The sequence below is a fragment of the Dacryopinax primogenitus genome (assembly GCF_000292625.1).
Source record: "Dacryopinax primogenitus strain DJM-731 SS1 chromosome Unknown DACRYscaffold_14, whole genome shotgun sequence".
Classification (NCBI taxonomy): domain Eukaryota; kingdom Fungi; phylum Basidiomycota; class Dacrymycetes; order Dacrymycetales; family Dacrymycetaceae; genus Dacryopinax; species Dacryopinax primogenitus.
The window spans coordinates 302,116-316,726 of NW_024467211.1; the positions used below are offsets into that span (position 1 = coordinate 302,116).

The 14,611-nt window shown below is 54.7% G+C and overlaps 6 protein-coding genes across 6 annotated transcripts; 3 read left to right on the forward strand and 3 right to left on the reverse strand.

The window, feature by feature from the left end:
- The first annotated feature begins 744 nt into the window (after positions 1-744).
- DACRYDRAFT_95739 (uncharacterized protein) lies at positions 745-2,478 on the forward strand. Its single transcript, XM_040777314.1, has 3 exons — positions 745-952; positions 1,010-1,041; positions 1,101-2,478. The coding sequence occupies exons 1-3, from the start codon at positions 818-820 to the stop codon at positions 2,449-2,451; spliced, it is 1,518 nt and encodes a 505-aa protein (XP_040626784.1). The 5' UTR covers positions 745-817; the 3' UTR covers positions 2,452-2,478.
- Positions 2,479-2,508: 30 nt separating this feature from the next.
- On the reverse strand, positions 2,509-5,328 carry DACRYDRAFT_68795 (uncharacterized protein). The gene is made up of 2 exons (XM_040775884.1): positions 4,656-5,328; positions 2,509-4,602 (listed from the first exon to the last, which is right to left on the reverse strand). The coding sequence occupies exons 1-2, from the start codon at positions 5,317-5,319 to the stop codon at positions 2,597-2,599; spliced, it is 2,670 nt and encodes an 889-aa protein (XP_040626785.1). The 5' UTR covers positions 5,320-5,328; the 3' UTR covers positions 2,509-2,596.
- Positions 5,329-5,838: 510 nt separating this feature from the next.
- DACRYDRAFT_109312 (uncharacterized protein) lies at positions 5,839-8,391 on the forward strand (the record flags this gene model as incomplete). Its single annotated transcript, XM_040768862.1, has 4 exons — positions 5,839-6,069; positions 6,124-6,708; positions 6,761-7,196; positions 7,253-8,391. The coding sequence occupies 4 exons, from the start codon at positions 5,839-5,841 to the stop codon at positions 8,389-8,391; spliced, it is 2,391 nt and encodes a 796-aa protein (XP_040626786.1).
- Positions 8,392-9,284: 893 nt separating this feature from the next.
- DACRYDRAFT_81488 (uncharacterized protein) lies at positions 9,285-10,291 on the reverse strand (the record flags this gene model as incomplete). Its single annotated transcript, XM_040776513.1, has 3 exons — positions 9,285-9,920; positions 10,012-10,134; positions 10,181-10,291. 3 exons carry the CDS (start codon positions 10,289-10,291, stop codon positions 9,534-9,536), a joined length of 621 nt encoding a protein of 206 aa, XP_040626787.1. The 3' UTR covers positions 9,285-9,533.
- A 2,048-nt stretch (positions 10,292-12,339) lies between these two features.
- On the reverse strand, positions 12,340-13,365 carry DACRYDRAFT_95740 (deoxyribose-phosphate aldolase; the record flags this gene model as incomplete). The annotated part of the gene is made up of 5 exons (XM_040777315.1): positions 13,223-13,365; positions 13,009-13,168; positions 12,828-12,962; positions 12,601-12,767; positions 12,340-12,547 (listed from the first exon to the last, which is right to left on the reverse strand). The coding sequence occupies exons 1-5, from the start codon at positions 13,339-13,341 to the stop codon at positions 12,340-12,342; spliced, it is 789 nt and encodes a 262-aa protein (XP_040626788.1). The 5' UTR covers positions 13,342-13,365.
- A 251-nt stretch (positions 13,366-13,616) lies between these two features.
- On the forward strand, positions 13,617-14,475 carry DACRYDRAFT_23443 (uncharacterized protein). Its single transcript, XM_040773242.1, has 2 exons — positions 13,617-13,654; positions 13,704-14,475. Exon 2 carries the CDS (start codon positions 13,753-13,755, stop codon positions 14,389-14,391), a length of 639 nt encoding a protein of 212 aa, XP_040626789.1. The 5' UTR covers positions 13,617-13,654; positions 13,704-13,752; the 3' UTR covers positions 14,392-14,475.
- The last annotated feature ends 136 nt before the right edge of the window (positions 14,476-14,611 follow it).

Genomic DNA, 14,611 nt, shown 5'->3' on the forward strand with positions numbered 1-14,611 from the left:
GACCTGTAGCAGATGGGTCTCCTGTTCTTGGTAGATGAGTAGCGAGGTCAACTTCCTCTTGCTGATGAATCAGTGTAGCAAAGAAAGTCGAAAGGGATGAACGCGGGGGTCGCCTCGTTCACTATGGCCTGTTATTGGCAAAGTACGGGCGACGACGTATGTCGCACTAGATGACCCATCACACCATCGGCACCCGCCAAAAGGAAGGGGAAAGAAGACAAACATGAGCATAATCGTCCGCGGGGTGAGACATTGCCTTCTTCGTTGCTGGTTCGAAGCAACCACTCGGCATCCAGCGAAGGGCAAGAGAGGAAACTTCCAGATGACTTTCCCGGTCGGATCATCAACGCCAGCTGTCCAATCGCGTTCGCTGTTTTATGCGCCTGCATCGCTTTAGCGGGAAGATGTCAGATGGCAATGATAGAATAGCTCGAAAGATAGACGATGTTGATGTTTATTCGAGGGAGAGGTGCGCATCCTCGACGGTTGATCTCCCATAACGAGCCACCCGTGGTTGAGATGGATGTGCGCTAAGGCCTCGGATTGAGGCGGCCGGGCCAGGACGGAAGGGGGGCCGGGGGAAGAAGCCGAGGCCGAAGGCCCGAAGGCTCGGCGATTGCTCTCTAGTCAGATAAGATGAACCCAGGCGGAATCAAATTCGTCGCATGCGCCCGCGCCCTCTGTGACACCACCGTCACTCAGGTTCTTAAAGGGGTCTGATTTCATGCCCTTTCCCAGTCCCTCGTCTTCTCCCCCCAAACATCGCTACCACACTTGACATCCGCCCAGCGCAGCCGCCCACCCAGAAGTTGGATTCATGATGGCTGCAACCGCGCCCTCTCGGAGTACCCAGGTCTTTGCGCAGCCCAGCAAGGAGTGGGTCATCCCGCCCAAACCCAAACCAGGACGGAAGCCTAAATCAGACGAGGCGAAGACACCCGCGGAAACTAAGGTAATGAACCTCGTTCTCGCACTCAAACGGTTTATGTGACATAGATTCTTCTTGTAGGATGCCGACATCGAGCGCAAAGTGTTGAACAGGTAAGCCATGATCGTGCAGATTACGTTATATACTCCTTTGACGTGTGATGTATTATTAGGGCCGCTCAGCGTGCTTTCAGAGAACGGAAGCAGTCCCAGCTGGCGGATCTCCATGCTCGCATCCAAGCATACGAAGCCGGGGAAATTGAAAAAAGCGTCCATCTACAAAAGATCAGCCAGGGGCTGAAGGAAGAAAATATGATACTAAAGAAAGAAAATGCCGACCTAATGGATGAAGTGCGTCGTCTCAGGCAAAGGATCGAAGTGCTGGAGGGTCGTCATTCAGATGACCGCATGTCCGTTGACACATCCCCTCGTCTTCCCAAGAAAAGGCAGCGGCGACATTCCGACCTCACGTACGACCAACGCATGTCATCGCGAGACACCGCGACTTCCAGCGAAACGGCTGCTAGCGGAACGTTGTCGTACCAGACTACATCAACTCCACCGTCTGATGTTTCCATGTCAACCCCGACGCCAATCAAAACGAACATAACGTCCCCCAGCATGGCTATGCTGCCTGTTTCTTTCGAAGCCAGCGCCAATGTTTATGTCGCTGAGAACGGTGGATGCGGCTTCTGCAGTTCATCCACATCTTGCCTCTGCGCGGAAGTTAGCGAATCCGATGCCCTCGCAGCTCAAGCAGCCTTGCTACAGCCGTCCCCGACGGAAGAGAAGCCGAGCGTTGAGTATATACCGTATCAGGCCGCCGTTCCCATCCGTGTGCGAGCGGACCGATCTCAATCATCGGGTGGTGTGACCTGGCTCCTCGAGAACGATACTACCACACCCATAGCCACAACACCTGTTCCGTCCACATCGACAGCACCGGTTGGAACCTGTTCTGGCGACCCCTCAAACTGCCCTGCCTGTGCAAATGATGCCTTTGGGCGCGACTTCTGCTCCAAGCTGGGTGCACTCACGTGCAACCGCAACCCATGCCCTGGCTGCCCGAGTCGAGCGGTCGCCGGTTCGCAATATGGCACAGTTGCCGCAGTCAGTCCTTCGGGCTTGTGCTGCGGTGATCCGTCCTTCTGCGGAGACTTCCGCCTTTGCTCGCCCACTGAACCGCCAACCAGGGCATCCCAGGCAGTACCACCGTCCTTCCCAGACTACGTAAACGACGAAGACACTATCCCGGCTGATGAAGCGTGGAGGACGATCAAACGCCACCCAGGTCTTCCGCTCACGTCGCTTGATCTTCTTGCAGATGTCGTTGCTCGTCGAACTACTTGTGGAGGGCCACCACCCGAGACTGCGGGACCTAGCCGTCCCGCTTGGCCTGGCCGAACGCTCGTCCCTCAAGCAGAGCTCATCGAAGCGGGGCGGAAAAGAAAGATGATGGTGCATCGAGAGGGACTGAGAGACGCACTCGAGCTTCTGGATCAGAGATACGCGGGCAACCACTGATTCGCCCTTACATTTTTTGGAACTGGGTTTGCTTTTTTATTGTGTTTTTCTTTTTGTATTATCACGAGTACGGGAGATGTAGGCAAGCAGGACGTGTGCCAGGATACTGTACATTGTGATGCCACCATGAGAAAGGAACCTATCCTCAGTCCGCCGCTCGCAGTCTTAACTCGGTTGGTGCTGTAAATTTGCTTTCTTCATCAAATGCAGATGGTGATACAATGGCGTGGTCGAACTGGAACGTCCCTTCTCGAACAACATCCCATGAGTTGAAAACGCGCAATTCGGCGGGATGTAGCATGAGGCATGCCTGTAGCTTAAGCGCTTCTCGATCTTTTGAGGACTGTTCGGCCCACTTCTTCCCACTCTCTCTCTCCCATGCCTGTATTGCCTCTCCTCGCATCAACCATATTCGTTTGCCGAGGCGGCGCAGTACTCTTTCCCGGTATTTCGAAATGAAGAAAACACTTCGAGAGACCGTACCGAGAGGATTGGACTCGCTGTAATTGAGCAGACTGCGATTCCCTTTATCGCCAAACACCGTGGTCCAAGAATTGATCACCGCCTTCGTGATATCTTTGGCATGACTATGCCTTTGTGGACCACTCATCTTGCCGTCCGTGACATACCCGCCGTCCCAGCTATGTATGTTGACCGGCTGTGCTTTGTGCTGCGCTGCACGGAAGTTGGCAATAAGAATCGATAAGGGCGCGTGAAGTAATTCGGGGGGAAATGGTGCGACGTAGGACCAGTACTCCAGTAGAACTTGCCGGGCCTCATCCAATTGCTTCGCGCCGTAGTATGCGCCGGCCAGAGCATCAACAGCACCCCAGTCAGGCCGTATGTCGTGCTCCAACATCGTCTGGAAAACACGCATGGCTTCTTCTGGCTCATGTATACCCGCGTAACCGTGCATAAGCACAGTGTAAGTCCGAACGTCCACTTCGAACTTCATGTATCGCATTGCATCGATGATCCTTTCCGCACTTGCCATATTGCCTAGTCGTATGCAGCCACGCATGAGATCAAGCCAATGATGGACATTGGGGCGTATCCCACGATCCAGCATGTCCGCAAGAACGCGCTCGGCGGCAGCCATGTCCCCTTTAGTGATGGCTTCATATCTCAGCCGAAGGTTGTAGGTGAACGCATCAGGAGTTTGGCCTTTATCTTTCAGGGAATCAACTACTGAGTTGAACTCTCCACCGGCGGCATGGGATACGACAAGACCGGCGGTCATCGTCATAGATGGATCGGAGGTGATATGCTCGGGATTGCCTTTGGGCGATATGAGTCTACTGTAAAATGACTTCCATCCAATATTCTGGGACTTTGACTCATTATCTTCCACTGCAGCCAGGAGGAGCTCGTTAAGGTGGTGGAGAGAAGGACCGCGTTGCTTGGTATGGCTGGCCAACGCATTGACTAATTGTGACAACCCCGGGACCTCAACATTCATCCGTTGTCTGACAAACTTCAGGATTAAGAGAACGGTCCGACTGGTCGGTTCGATGTTAGTAGCATGCATTGCGGGAATTAAGAGGAGGACTCCACGAAGACCGGTGTTCTCGAGAACGCCGTGGAGAAGGGCCTCGAATATCTGTATGTCTGGGGAATAGTGTCGAAACCCGATGGAGTTCGGCTCAGCAGGCCAATTGAAAAGCTGCCGCCATGCATTTTGGATATCACTGGACAATTTAGGCCGGCAAATGTCGTACGCTATTCGTCCAGCCATTGACAAGTTCCCGACCTGGATGTGTGCTTCCATAAGGGCCGCAATCGTTTGACCAGTCGGGGTAATGCCGAGCGTTTCCATGTGTCGCCAGAGCTTTGGAACCTCCCCGTAGCCCACAATGTTAGGGAGATGCTTTAGCAGAATCGCGAACGTTCTTGCGTTCGGTGCGAGACTGTTCCGTGCTGTCTCAGCGATGTGCATTGCTTGGTGTCTTTCGGGAATGGGTGAAGGCTCGAACAGATTTAGGATGAAGTTTGCTCCAGAAATGTCGTGGCGAACAAGACAGTCAGTAAGGACCTTGTGAACTTGCTCGCATCCGCCAGTAACAGACAGTCCACGTAAGATGGTGAGAACTCGTTCCTCCACTGTGGACGTATTGCGCGAGGTATACCCTGCTACTAAAGCTTTCCATGTATCTAGATGTTGCGTTAGTAAACAGTTTTGATACCTGGCCGGTAGATCTGCCTACTTGCGGTAATGTGATAGCCCGATGACTTCATGAGATCGATCAACGACTGCACCTTCTCAATATTCGAGACGTGCATCCATCCAGCAATCAAGCGCTCGTACGTCTCCCGATCTGGCTTTATGTTCCATTCCCCAAACTCTGCCAGTATCCCATCGAGACTGCGGTAGTCGCCAAGCCCTACTAATGCGGAGATGCGAAGCTTGAGTATTCGACTGGTTGTTCGGGAAATTTTGGAGTGAACGAGCTCGACGAGGTCCAAGAGCGGCTTCCACGCGAACGCTTCTCCTAATTGCTCCACGATGTTCTCGTACTGCAAAGGAAGTAGGGTGACCCCTGCGTCGTGAAGTTCTTCCAGTATGCTGAAGACGTCGTCATGAAATCCTTGCTTCGCCGACAGCTGGGCGAATAAGTGGGCAAGGTTGGCCTCTCGTATTCGACCAGAATCCCATAACACTTCTCGAATCGATCGTAACCGAGGAATTGCGGCGGGAGCGCGGGGTGGCTGGAGCAGCATCTTCTTGATTTCGTTTTCGAGGCGGGCAGTAGAATATTCCTGCTTGAGGGCCTTGGGAGAAGCATTTCTATCAAATTGAAGTTTTCCCCGCCTATTCTGGCTGGCATGGTGTCGCCACTCTGTCTGAGGGCCGATAGATTTACTGTGCATTGCTTCTGGGAGCTCGACATCCTGCCCCTTGCCACGGGAGGCTGAAGTAGAAGCGTAGGTCGATGATTCGGCTTGTTCGTCTATGTACCGAGCGGGTTGAGCTCGGCATGCCACATTAGACAGGTGCTTAAGGAACATCCGCAGGCCGGGAGGTCCTGTTCTCCCGACGAGCATGATGCCTTGTACGATTTAGAACATCATGGTCGAACCATATACTAGGACGCGTTGCGAGCGGACCGGACATAACTCCGCCCCGACATCGAGCAGCAGCCAGGGACCGCCGCGCCTCGCGCCAGGCGCATACAACAAGCAGCGCCTCACAACGACCACGTCTCACTCTCTTCTTGACCTCGACGTCCATCTCAATACTGCCTTTGATCAACCATAACCACTGCAGACGATACCCTTTTGACCGTCTGGCGTTCTACCCACTTCTTATTACTACATCTAATATCGCCGTACATACCCCCAGGACAAGAACTCATATCCTGTTTCTGCATTCTGCCTTAGCGACGTGTCATGAGCTCGACACCAGCAACCTCTCGAGCCCTTCCTGCTCGTTCTACTCCACCGCCAACTTCTGCAGTAGCTCGCAGTGGGGTATCACGGACGGCGTCTGCAAGGAGTAGTCCTGTCAACGGGAGGCCTGCGCCTCCAAGAAAGATGGATAGCGACTCGCCCAACAAGCCGATGAGCGTGAAGGAACAGCTAGAAATGCAGCTGCGGAGGGAGCAGGAAGAGAAAGGGAACGTGGGTGACTTGATGGACAATTACAGAGCCTTACTGATGATGTGAGGTGAATAGCTGTCCCTCAGACTAGAAGATGCTACCAAAGCTATACAAGAGCACGACTCAATCAATGTGTCTCTTCGTTCCTCTCTTCAGCTTGCCGAATCCAGGCTTGCACAGCTCTCCGCCGATGCTCTGCGCACGGAAACGTCCATGTCCGATCAAACCGACCTTGTTTCCGCCCTTCGTGAGCAGCTCGCCTCCATGGAACGAGAAAGAAGAGAAGTCGAGAAGAGATACAGGGAACAGGCCGAAGCGTTCGAGTTAGAAAGACAGGCGCAGTGGGAAGCAGAGCATGTATCACGTCAACGCCTTGAGAGACTGGAGATACGGTTGAGGAGAGCGGAGGCACGTGTCGTTAAGGGTGGCCTGCAGCCGGAGACGGAAGATGACGGTCAGGAGGAGATTGATAAGGTGGACACGCCGAAGATTGAGAACCTGCCGAAGAGGGAAGACAAGGATCAAGAAGAACCACCTGAGATGACGATGATGCGATTGGAAATGGACAGCTTGAGTGGGGCATTTACCACGCTACAGAACACCCATCAGATACTGTTACAAGAGATGGCGGATTTGAAGAGAGTCAACCAGCAGATTCAGGTATGCTGAGTCGTTTCTTCATGTTCATGCCAATTCTGATCCATCAATACAGGAAGAAAACGAGTCTTACAATGTCCTCCTGCGCGAGCGTACACTCGCAGGAACATTCCATCTCCCCGGCACCTCTCCTTACTCTGATAATGTCTCGCTGGACGAAGACGTTTACTCCAAAGCCGGTTCTCGTCTTGACCCAGTGTCGGAGGATGCTGAAGTCCGGGAACTTGAAGGTGGCGACCAGTTCCCGGTTTTGTCCAGCAAACGCGACAGTAGTCCTGTCAGCAGCGTGCCATCCAGCCGTCAGAGAAGGCGACGTGCCAGCGCAGGCAGTGCCAAGGGTGTTGGGGAGAGCCTCGCTGGGTTCCCAGTTTCCGGACCAGGAGAGGATCTCGCTGCAGAGCTCGGGAGGGCGGAGGCCAGGGACGGCGTACCCGAAGTGGCAGTGGAGAGCCCCAAGAATCCCAAAAAGGAGGACAACTCGTCCGTTGCATGTACGCCTCCCCCCTACAACAGGTGTTCATGAACAACTCTAACTTGGCAGATACAGCGATGCGCGCGGAAATCCAGGCTCTCAAGGATGCCAATAAGGCCCTCTCGCTGTATGCCGCCAAAATCCTCGACAGGATTATTGCCGATGAGGGGTTCGAGCATGTCCTCGCAGCGGACTATAACAAGGATGGGCCAGCAAATGCCCATACTTCAACTAATAGGCCAGATCGCACCTCTTCTCTAACGCGTTCGAAGACTGTAGCTGGACATGGTCGTCGGCCAGCCAGTGCTACCCTTTCTGGTGTGCGGGATCAGCCACAGGAGCAGATTCCAAACCACAATGCGCCGCCACCCATGATGGCGTCTAAGTCTGAGCCTCCATCTTCAATGCAACAGCAGCCGAAGCGCCGGTCAATGTCGATTGACTGGAAAGGCTTGTGGGGAGGGGGGACACAGGAGAAGAAGAATGAAAGCCTTCGCCCGTTGTCCCTAGCGACCGCTGCAACGCCGGCTCCACCGAAACCACCGATGCACACCGTTGTGCCCACGCGAACTCGTTTCATTCCTCGTGATACTGAGGAAGATGAGGAAGACCAGCGGGAGAGGGAACGGCTTAATGCGACCATGAAGCTGATGGGCATTGAACGTGCCAGTTCGTATAGGCAGAGCGAACAGCCAGCGGATGACCTGAGTCATTTGGACGCTGCACGTCACTCAACGACGTTCGCCAGCGATATCGCGACAAAGGGCGACAGGCGGAGGACAAGCTTGATGAGGTCGCCTTCTCCGAACACGGTAGGTTTGCCTGGCTCTACCCCTCAACAGAGGGTATCTTCAACCATGTCCTATCGCCTTTCTTCAGATTTTAGTACCAACGGCGGACTGACATCTGATGCTCTGGCGGAAGCGGGCGCTGCGCATGCCCTTGCGGAGCTCGACGCGGAGGAAAGGCGGATCTCGGAGCAGCTTGCGAAGGGAAAGATTCACCACGGCGGATTCACACCGAGTGCAAGAGAACTGGCAGAAGCAAACACGGAAAATGGGGCAAGTGGCGGAACCGGGCTGATGAGACGATCCAGTCGCCGAGCGCGGACAGGCAGGGAGAGCTCGGGCACGATGAGCGTGGGCAGCGTTAGCACAGTGTGGAGTGCTGGGCGCACGAGTGGGAGTAGCACTGGGGATGGCGCCGCCGAGTAAACATGAATAGAGGCGGATCAATCGGGACCTGCACATGGCTTATAACTAATCCTTTCTTTTTACGACCATCGCCGCTTTTGGGTCTTCATCTTTAATGCTATGTAACGATTTATTCTTGCGTGTTCGGACGTTGTCTTCTTTGGAAACGTCACTGGCTCGCCCTCAACGAGTGTCCCACATGCGTCGACACCATTCCCCTAACGATGGTAGGTGTGTTTCCACACCCGATCAGATCGAGATCAGTGGTTGGAAGGTCTAGTATGCACAAATCTTGTAGTCCCAGCTGGTTCTTCTCACCCGCACGAGACTGACTTTGCATCAACAACGCATTCCACGTGATCTAAATCCCGCGATCAGATAAGGTCAAAGACATTGGCCACCGATCTCGATCAGCAGTGGCCCATCGGGTTAGAACAGTGATTGCAGAGGCATGGAGCTATATGACCGACCAGGTCACGGGTATTACACTAAGCTGCTTCTGGATGTATGTGCCAGTACACGCACATTCGCGTGCTAGTTGTAAGTTGCCTTTCCATTTCTCTCACCGGCGACAAGTCAGCATCTCAGTAGAGCACCAGCTTTACTCCCCCATTAATCCTTACTCCCATTCCAGACAATCCCGGACCACCTAGGAAAACCATGAAAACTTCATTCCATTCCCTCCCTCCTCCAATACAAATACAACAAACGACAAACGACATGCGACGAACGAGGAACAACGAATGAGGAACAACGAAAGCCATAGTTGGGTTAAGTGAGTTTAACGATACATTGTATGGGGGTTGGTATCGGTTCTGGTTCTTTTGTTGGGATCGTTGATTGGGTTTTTGCACTGGGAGATATGGGTCGGGCGGGGAGTGGGGATACGGGGCGGGGATGGGGCGGGGATGGGGATGCAGCGAGACTGACGGTGTGGAGGAGACCAGGAAAACGATGCGTTCAGCGGCTTCCGATGTCGAAGACGACGACGGGAGCATTGCTCGCGGGATAGAGAGACGATGCTCGCCCTGCAGCCACTTTGAAGCGCTGGGGACACGGCTGCACTGTTGTGGTCGGTCGGGGCGAGAGTCTGCGAGGCCCAGTCCCGCAAGTGTAAGACAGCGTGCAATAGCTCAATCGGTGTGCCAGCCGCCATCGGGGTTCTAAACCGCCCCATCCCCCAAGGCGCTCCAGCGATAATCCACAGTCCTAACCTTGACCCTCTCGAATATCCTAAACAGGCTAATGATCAAATTCGAGCAATAGCTGCACAGGCCCACGAGGACCAAGCCGATCAGCGCCGCCTGGAGTCTGCATACATCTTGGCCTATGTCCGAGTCGTCTGGGGAGAGAGGGTTCGGTGTTGGCGGCTGGTCAGACCACCAGGATGTCAGGTTTCGCGGTGCACACCGGAGGGGTGTCGTTAGGTAGTTGTCGATCGCTAGTGAGAGAGCGGAGGACCAGAGACAGACGAAGATGACTTCTACGAGGGTGTACGCGAGCTTGGCTGAGGTGCGCCAGAGGCCTAATGGGCGGCCGTAATATTCCAGCTGCAGGAGAGTTACATATATGTAGGTAAAGAGGTGGGGGACGCACGTAGATGGCGATGACGACGTGGATCAGGGTCAGAGGAGCAAAGACGATCGTTACTGCTGTTGAACTGCCTAGAACGCCTTCTACACCCGCGTGCCGTTCCTCGAGCTGCATTCGGATCGCGACCGCCAAAGCGATAGTTGTGAATATGAGGTTGAGCAGTCTGAAGAGCTGAACACATGTCAGCGCATTCTACATTGCGACAGAGGGGACGCACCAGAGGAGTACTAGAATGATACAAGCAGAAATTCCTCCATCTCTTCTTGCCCTTCTTCCACCGAGACTCCGTGCTCCCGCCTTGCGCGCTCTTCTCCCCATTGGGGTCCATTCGGGACTTACTGCGTCCCCTAGTCAGGCCTTCCACATTCTCAGGCTGCGCCGGGTCGAGTTGTCGCACAGGTGGGGGGACGGCTCCGCTCAGATCCCAGCCGTAGTCCTCACCTTCACCCTGTCGCTCCCCTTCCCTCTGCGCACCAGGATGAAGCACCCAACCCGGTCTCCAGGGTGTTTCCCACCCCGGTGTCAAGACCTGCCTAACCGTGCCCATAGGCAGTACCTCCGAATGGGAAAGGTCGAGGTGCATGCTTGCTGGTCTGTGTAGACTTGGAGGACGGGCGGCGGCAATGGTCGTCCCTAGCGCATGGGGGTACTGCAGGGAGCGGAGGACGGTGCTTGGGGATGCAGGGGTGCTTGACGCTTGTGGGTGGGAGTGGGAGAGGGGAAGAGGAACGGTAGGGAGTGTGAGATGTCGCTGTAGCCCTGCGCGAGGGAAGAAGCTGCCTAACGTGCGGGCCTTGCGCGAGTCGGGTGATGTAGGTGAAGCTGGGAAGATGGCGACTGTTGGTAGGTCGAGATGCCCGTCCTGTGGTCGGGGTGTTTCCTCTGCGTGCTCCTTCTCCTGCCCTGGTAATGGTCTGCCCCTCGGCAGTGGGTGGGTGACAAACGTCCACCAGCTGGTTTCTGCCCCGTGATGGGCATAGGAGGAAGCAGAGGATGAAGGTGGGTGTTCGGAGGGGACGGGAGAGAGGGAAAGGGGTGGGATGGTATCGGACGGACGGAGGATTGTGTCTACTATCGGGGAGACATAAGGTGTCTCGATGGGTGATTCAGGTTCGTTGCGTGCCCATGCTATACGTTGTTTAGGCAGGTTAAGAGTGAGGAATAGGTATGGGCGTACGAGGCACTGTGGTCACTTTCCTCGTCGGGGGAGAACGAGACCTCACGCTTGGAGTCGCTGTCCTACTTGGTCGTAGTCCCGGTGAGATGGGTGTTGCGGCGCGTGAAGGACGCAGACCGGGTGAACCGGGGTTGGATCGTCCAGAAGCGGACATCTAGGGTGTAGTGAAGGAGACACGAGAGAGAGAAAAAGATATATATGATTGACCGGTTAGAGGAGCATCCTTCCGGCTTTTGAGTTGTAAATATCGGAAGATAGACAGGAGAGAGAGGGGAGGAATAATGAGAGGAGGAAGAGAGAGAGAGAGGAGAGATGGAACACTGCTGAATGAGAAATGGGTACTAGCGTTTCCTCCATGGCCGATCCTCCGAATGCGCGCGCCTACAGAACACCGGCTCATCATGCCGGTGCCGCTTGTCTTCCCACGTTCACCTTGCGCCCGCAGCCTCGCTCTGCACCGACATCGGCACACACGTGCGGGGCAATGTCTTAGGGGGGATCACCTCCTCATTCCACACCGGTGGAAAACATCACGCTACGATCCGGAGTGGAAGGGATACGCTCCTACTGATCAATAATCAGATATCCGTGATTGGCACCATCCCCTTCACTTTCCCTCATCTTCACGGACGTCACACGGACATCCGGCCCAGGAATGGAAGGTCATCTGCCCATCCGGGGTTGATGCTTCCCCAGATGCAGGGCGCGTCCGACATCGGCGGACGCTGGCCAGCCCTCACTGCGCGCATTACCAGAGCGCAGTGCACCGCTGCTCCAACTTTCCCACAGCAATATTTACTTTTGCGTCTGCGCTTGGTTTCACACCCCTTCTGGTAGCATCTGTTTGCCAGCGTGCCTGGTTGGGACGTTCTTGCCGCATGACCGCGGCTCTTGTTGCTGCCCAGACGCTCGCGGTGCACATAGAAAACAGTTGATCTGAACTGGAATGTCAGTAGAATCGTGTTTGATCAGCAGGTGGGCCGGAGAATGATAGGGGTAGCAATGCAGTGATCCCGGAGTGAATGAGGTTGTCAAGGGATCGTATCCGGGCATATGGATCGTGTGCTGAATGTGTGTATCTCTTAAGCTTGGCATTCGCCTGTAATAGAAGGCTGTTGCGTTCCTCGCGATACAGTGGCTCGACCGCTCCCTCCAGACAGTGAATACCTGATGACCGAGTTCAATTCTTGTATCATAATCTAATAGGCCCCCGCGCTCAGTTCCGTTCCTTCAAAGCTGACTTCAACCTCCTTTGGCTCCTTCCCAATCCCTCTTCTGACTGCTTCATCTAACATGGCCTTGGTCGCTGTCGCGCCTACTCTCGTGACCCCGAGTGCTCGGACTCGGAGCAGGTCGTCCAGCGTTCGAACCCCGCCTGCAGCCTTAATCTGTACTGACGGGTCGGTACTGCAAACACCGGTGTCACTAAGAGTTGAACAACACAAGTAACAGGAACGCACTGTTTTCGCATCAGCGCTAGATGAGGCAACGTCGCCCCCTTGTAGGTGTACTTCCCATCCTCGCCCTTGACGAACCCATACCCGGTCGAGGTCTTGACGAACGCGACGCGTACGCGCGAGCATATCTCACACAACTTGACGATATGCCTGTCTTGCAGGTAATCATTCTATGCAAGAGTCACTTCTGGGCTGCTCTGCTCAGGAAGCAGGATGCCAGGGTCACGCACCTCGAATATCACTTTGAGGATCGCACCGCGTGAAGTGACAGCATCGTTCACTGCCCTGATCTCGTCCTCCACATACGCCCACTCCCCACTCAGCGCTTTCCCAATATTGATCACCATGTCTATTTCCTCTCCTCCCTAGTCACGTCAGTCCGCATTCGCAGGAGCAGAGAGACGTGCGAACCGCTTCGACAGCCTCGACAGCTTCGAATTCTTTCACCTTGGTCGTACTGTTCCCATGGGGGAAGCCGATCACAGGACATACTTTGACGCTCGTGCCCGCGAGATACTCCTTCGCCAGAGGGATCGAATACGGTTTAACGCACGCAGTCGCAGTGTTGTATCTTCATGTCTGTCAGCCTCGGTAGATTGATTATGGTAGGGAAAAGCATGCGCACTCTTTCGCTTGTTCTAGACCGGCGATGATCTCTGCGTCTGTCATTGTCGGATGCAGGAGGGAGACGTCGATCATCTTCGCCAAGTCGGAGAGGGTCACGGTTATCCTCTTGGTCGACATAGTCACGATCGTAGGCAGTACAAAATATTTGAGTGGTTATAGGGGATTTGGCAACTGCGTCCGGTAGAGCTGTAAGAGAGAGCGTGGAGAGGAGAGTACATGGCCAGCTATATGGTCCGGAGGAGGGAGGGCGTGACCTGTGAGTAGGTCCGGGCTCGGTCCGACCCAGTCGGCGCGCAACTCACGGACCTGTCTTATTGTTGTTGAGCACTAGTGGTTGTTGGCCTGGCTCTGCACTCAATCGCTTGTGCAGGCTACTCTTTCCACAGAGACACATCTCTATCACCGTCCGGAGAGAACACAGCTCAACTTGGTGCGTGCTCGCCTTGGTTCTGCTAGAAAGTGCCTCATTTTCCGCCTAGATCACCTGCCTCTTACAAGGACCGCGTTGCAACCGTACTATCGGGTACAATGACCACTATGAGAAACCCCGAGGCCCGCTCTCGTCCTGGTATCTTCTCCCGTGCAAAGCATAACAATGCTACCGTCCGTGCTGCAAATCGTTGGGTCGGAGATAAGTTCCCAGAGGAACCCTCGGAAGACCTTCCTGTTCAGCTTCGACTGGACGTCTCTCCCGATATCCTTCAAGCTCAGCCAGACATGCCCTCTCACGTCTACATGGTATGGGTGATCGGCACAATGATGGAGCACGGAGTCCAGCAGGTCGTCGAACGACGAGTGCACCTCACTGGTAGCCCCGGCGACTATGCGCACTACACGGACGATATCCGCGCCGTCGAGGCTGCCTCTACTTCTTACACCGAGCTCCTACTCGGGAACTACACCGCCCTGCAGCGCAAGCGCATCTTGACTCTCGCCGAAGACGTCCCGTTCAGTCCTCACTGGGCTAGGAACACGTGCAAGACGTGGATGTGGCTCTTGCTAAGCGCGATGAACACGGAAGGCTTGCTGAATCCTCCTCTCCTGGCTGGGACGACCCAAGAGACGGCCATCGCGGATCCACGGGAGAACGCGCTCGGTCAACAGTTGATCGATCGGCTCGTCACCGGTCGACCGCTATGGTTGCGCGCGCTCGCCGCGGAAGCGTAGGCAACGCACTTGTATCGAGTAAGGACCGAATACCAGCCACACTAGGAGCATACCACAATGTTAATCTGAGAGTTGTCGAATCCCAGCCAGAACAGTACCCAATGACACTGTGCAACGGAGTACATCACATGAGAGAAACGCCCGAGAGAACGCAGCCTAAACGAGAGCATCATTTAGACCTTACTGGGAACGGCTCGACTTAGCCCTTCCTTATATCAAC

What these genes read in the sequence shown, in the direction of transcription:
- DACRYDRAFT_95739 (XM_040777314.1), top strand. Translation starts at nt 818, where the DNA reads ATGATGGCTGCAACCGCGCCCTCTCGGAGTACCCAGGTCTTTGCGCAG. An exon ending in AGACACCCGCGGAAACTAAG is followed by an intron (nt 953 to 1,009) that starts GTAATGAACCTC and finishes TTCTTCTTGTAG; the next exon opens with GATGCCGACATCGAGCGCAA. An exon ending in GAGCGCAAAGTGTTGAACAG is followed by an intron (nt 1,042 to 1,100) that starts GTAAGCCATGAT and finishes ATGTATTATTAG; the next exon opens with GGCCGCTCAGCGTGCTTTCA.
- DACRYDRAFT_68795 (XM_040775884.1), bottom strand. Translation starts at nt 5,319, where the DNA reads ATGCACAGTAAATCTATCGGCCCTCAGACAGAGTGGCGACACCATGCC. An exon ending in GGGCTATCACATTACCGCAA is followed by an intron (nt 4,603 to 4,655) that starts GTAGGCAGATCT and finishes CGCAACATCTAG; the next exon opens with ATACATGGAAAGCTTTAGTA.
- DACRYDRAFT_23443 (XM_040773242.1), top strand. Translation starts at nt 13,753, where the DNA reads ATGACCACTATGAGAAACCCCGAGGCCCGCTCTCGTCCTGGTATCTTC.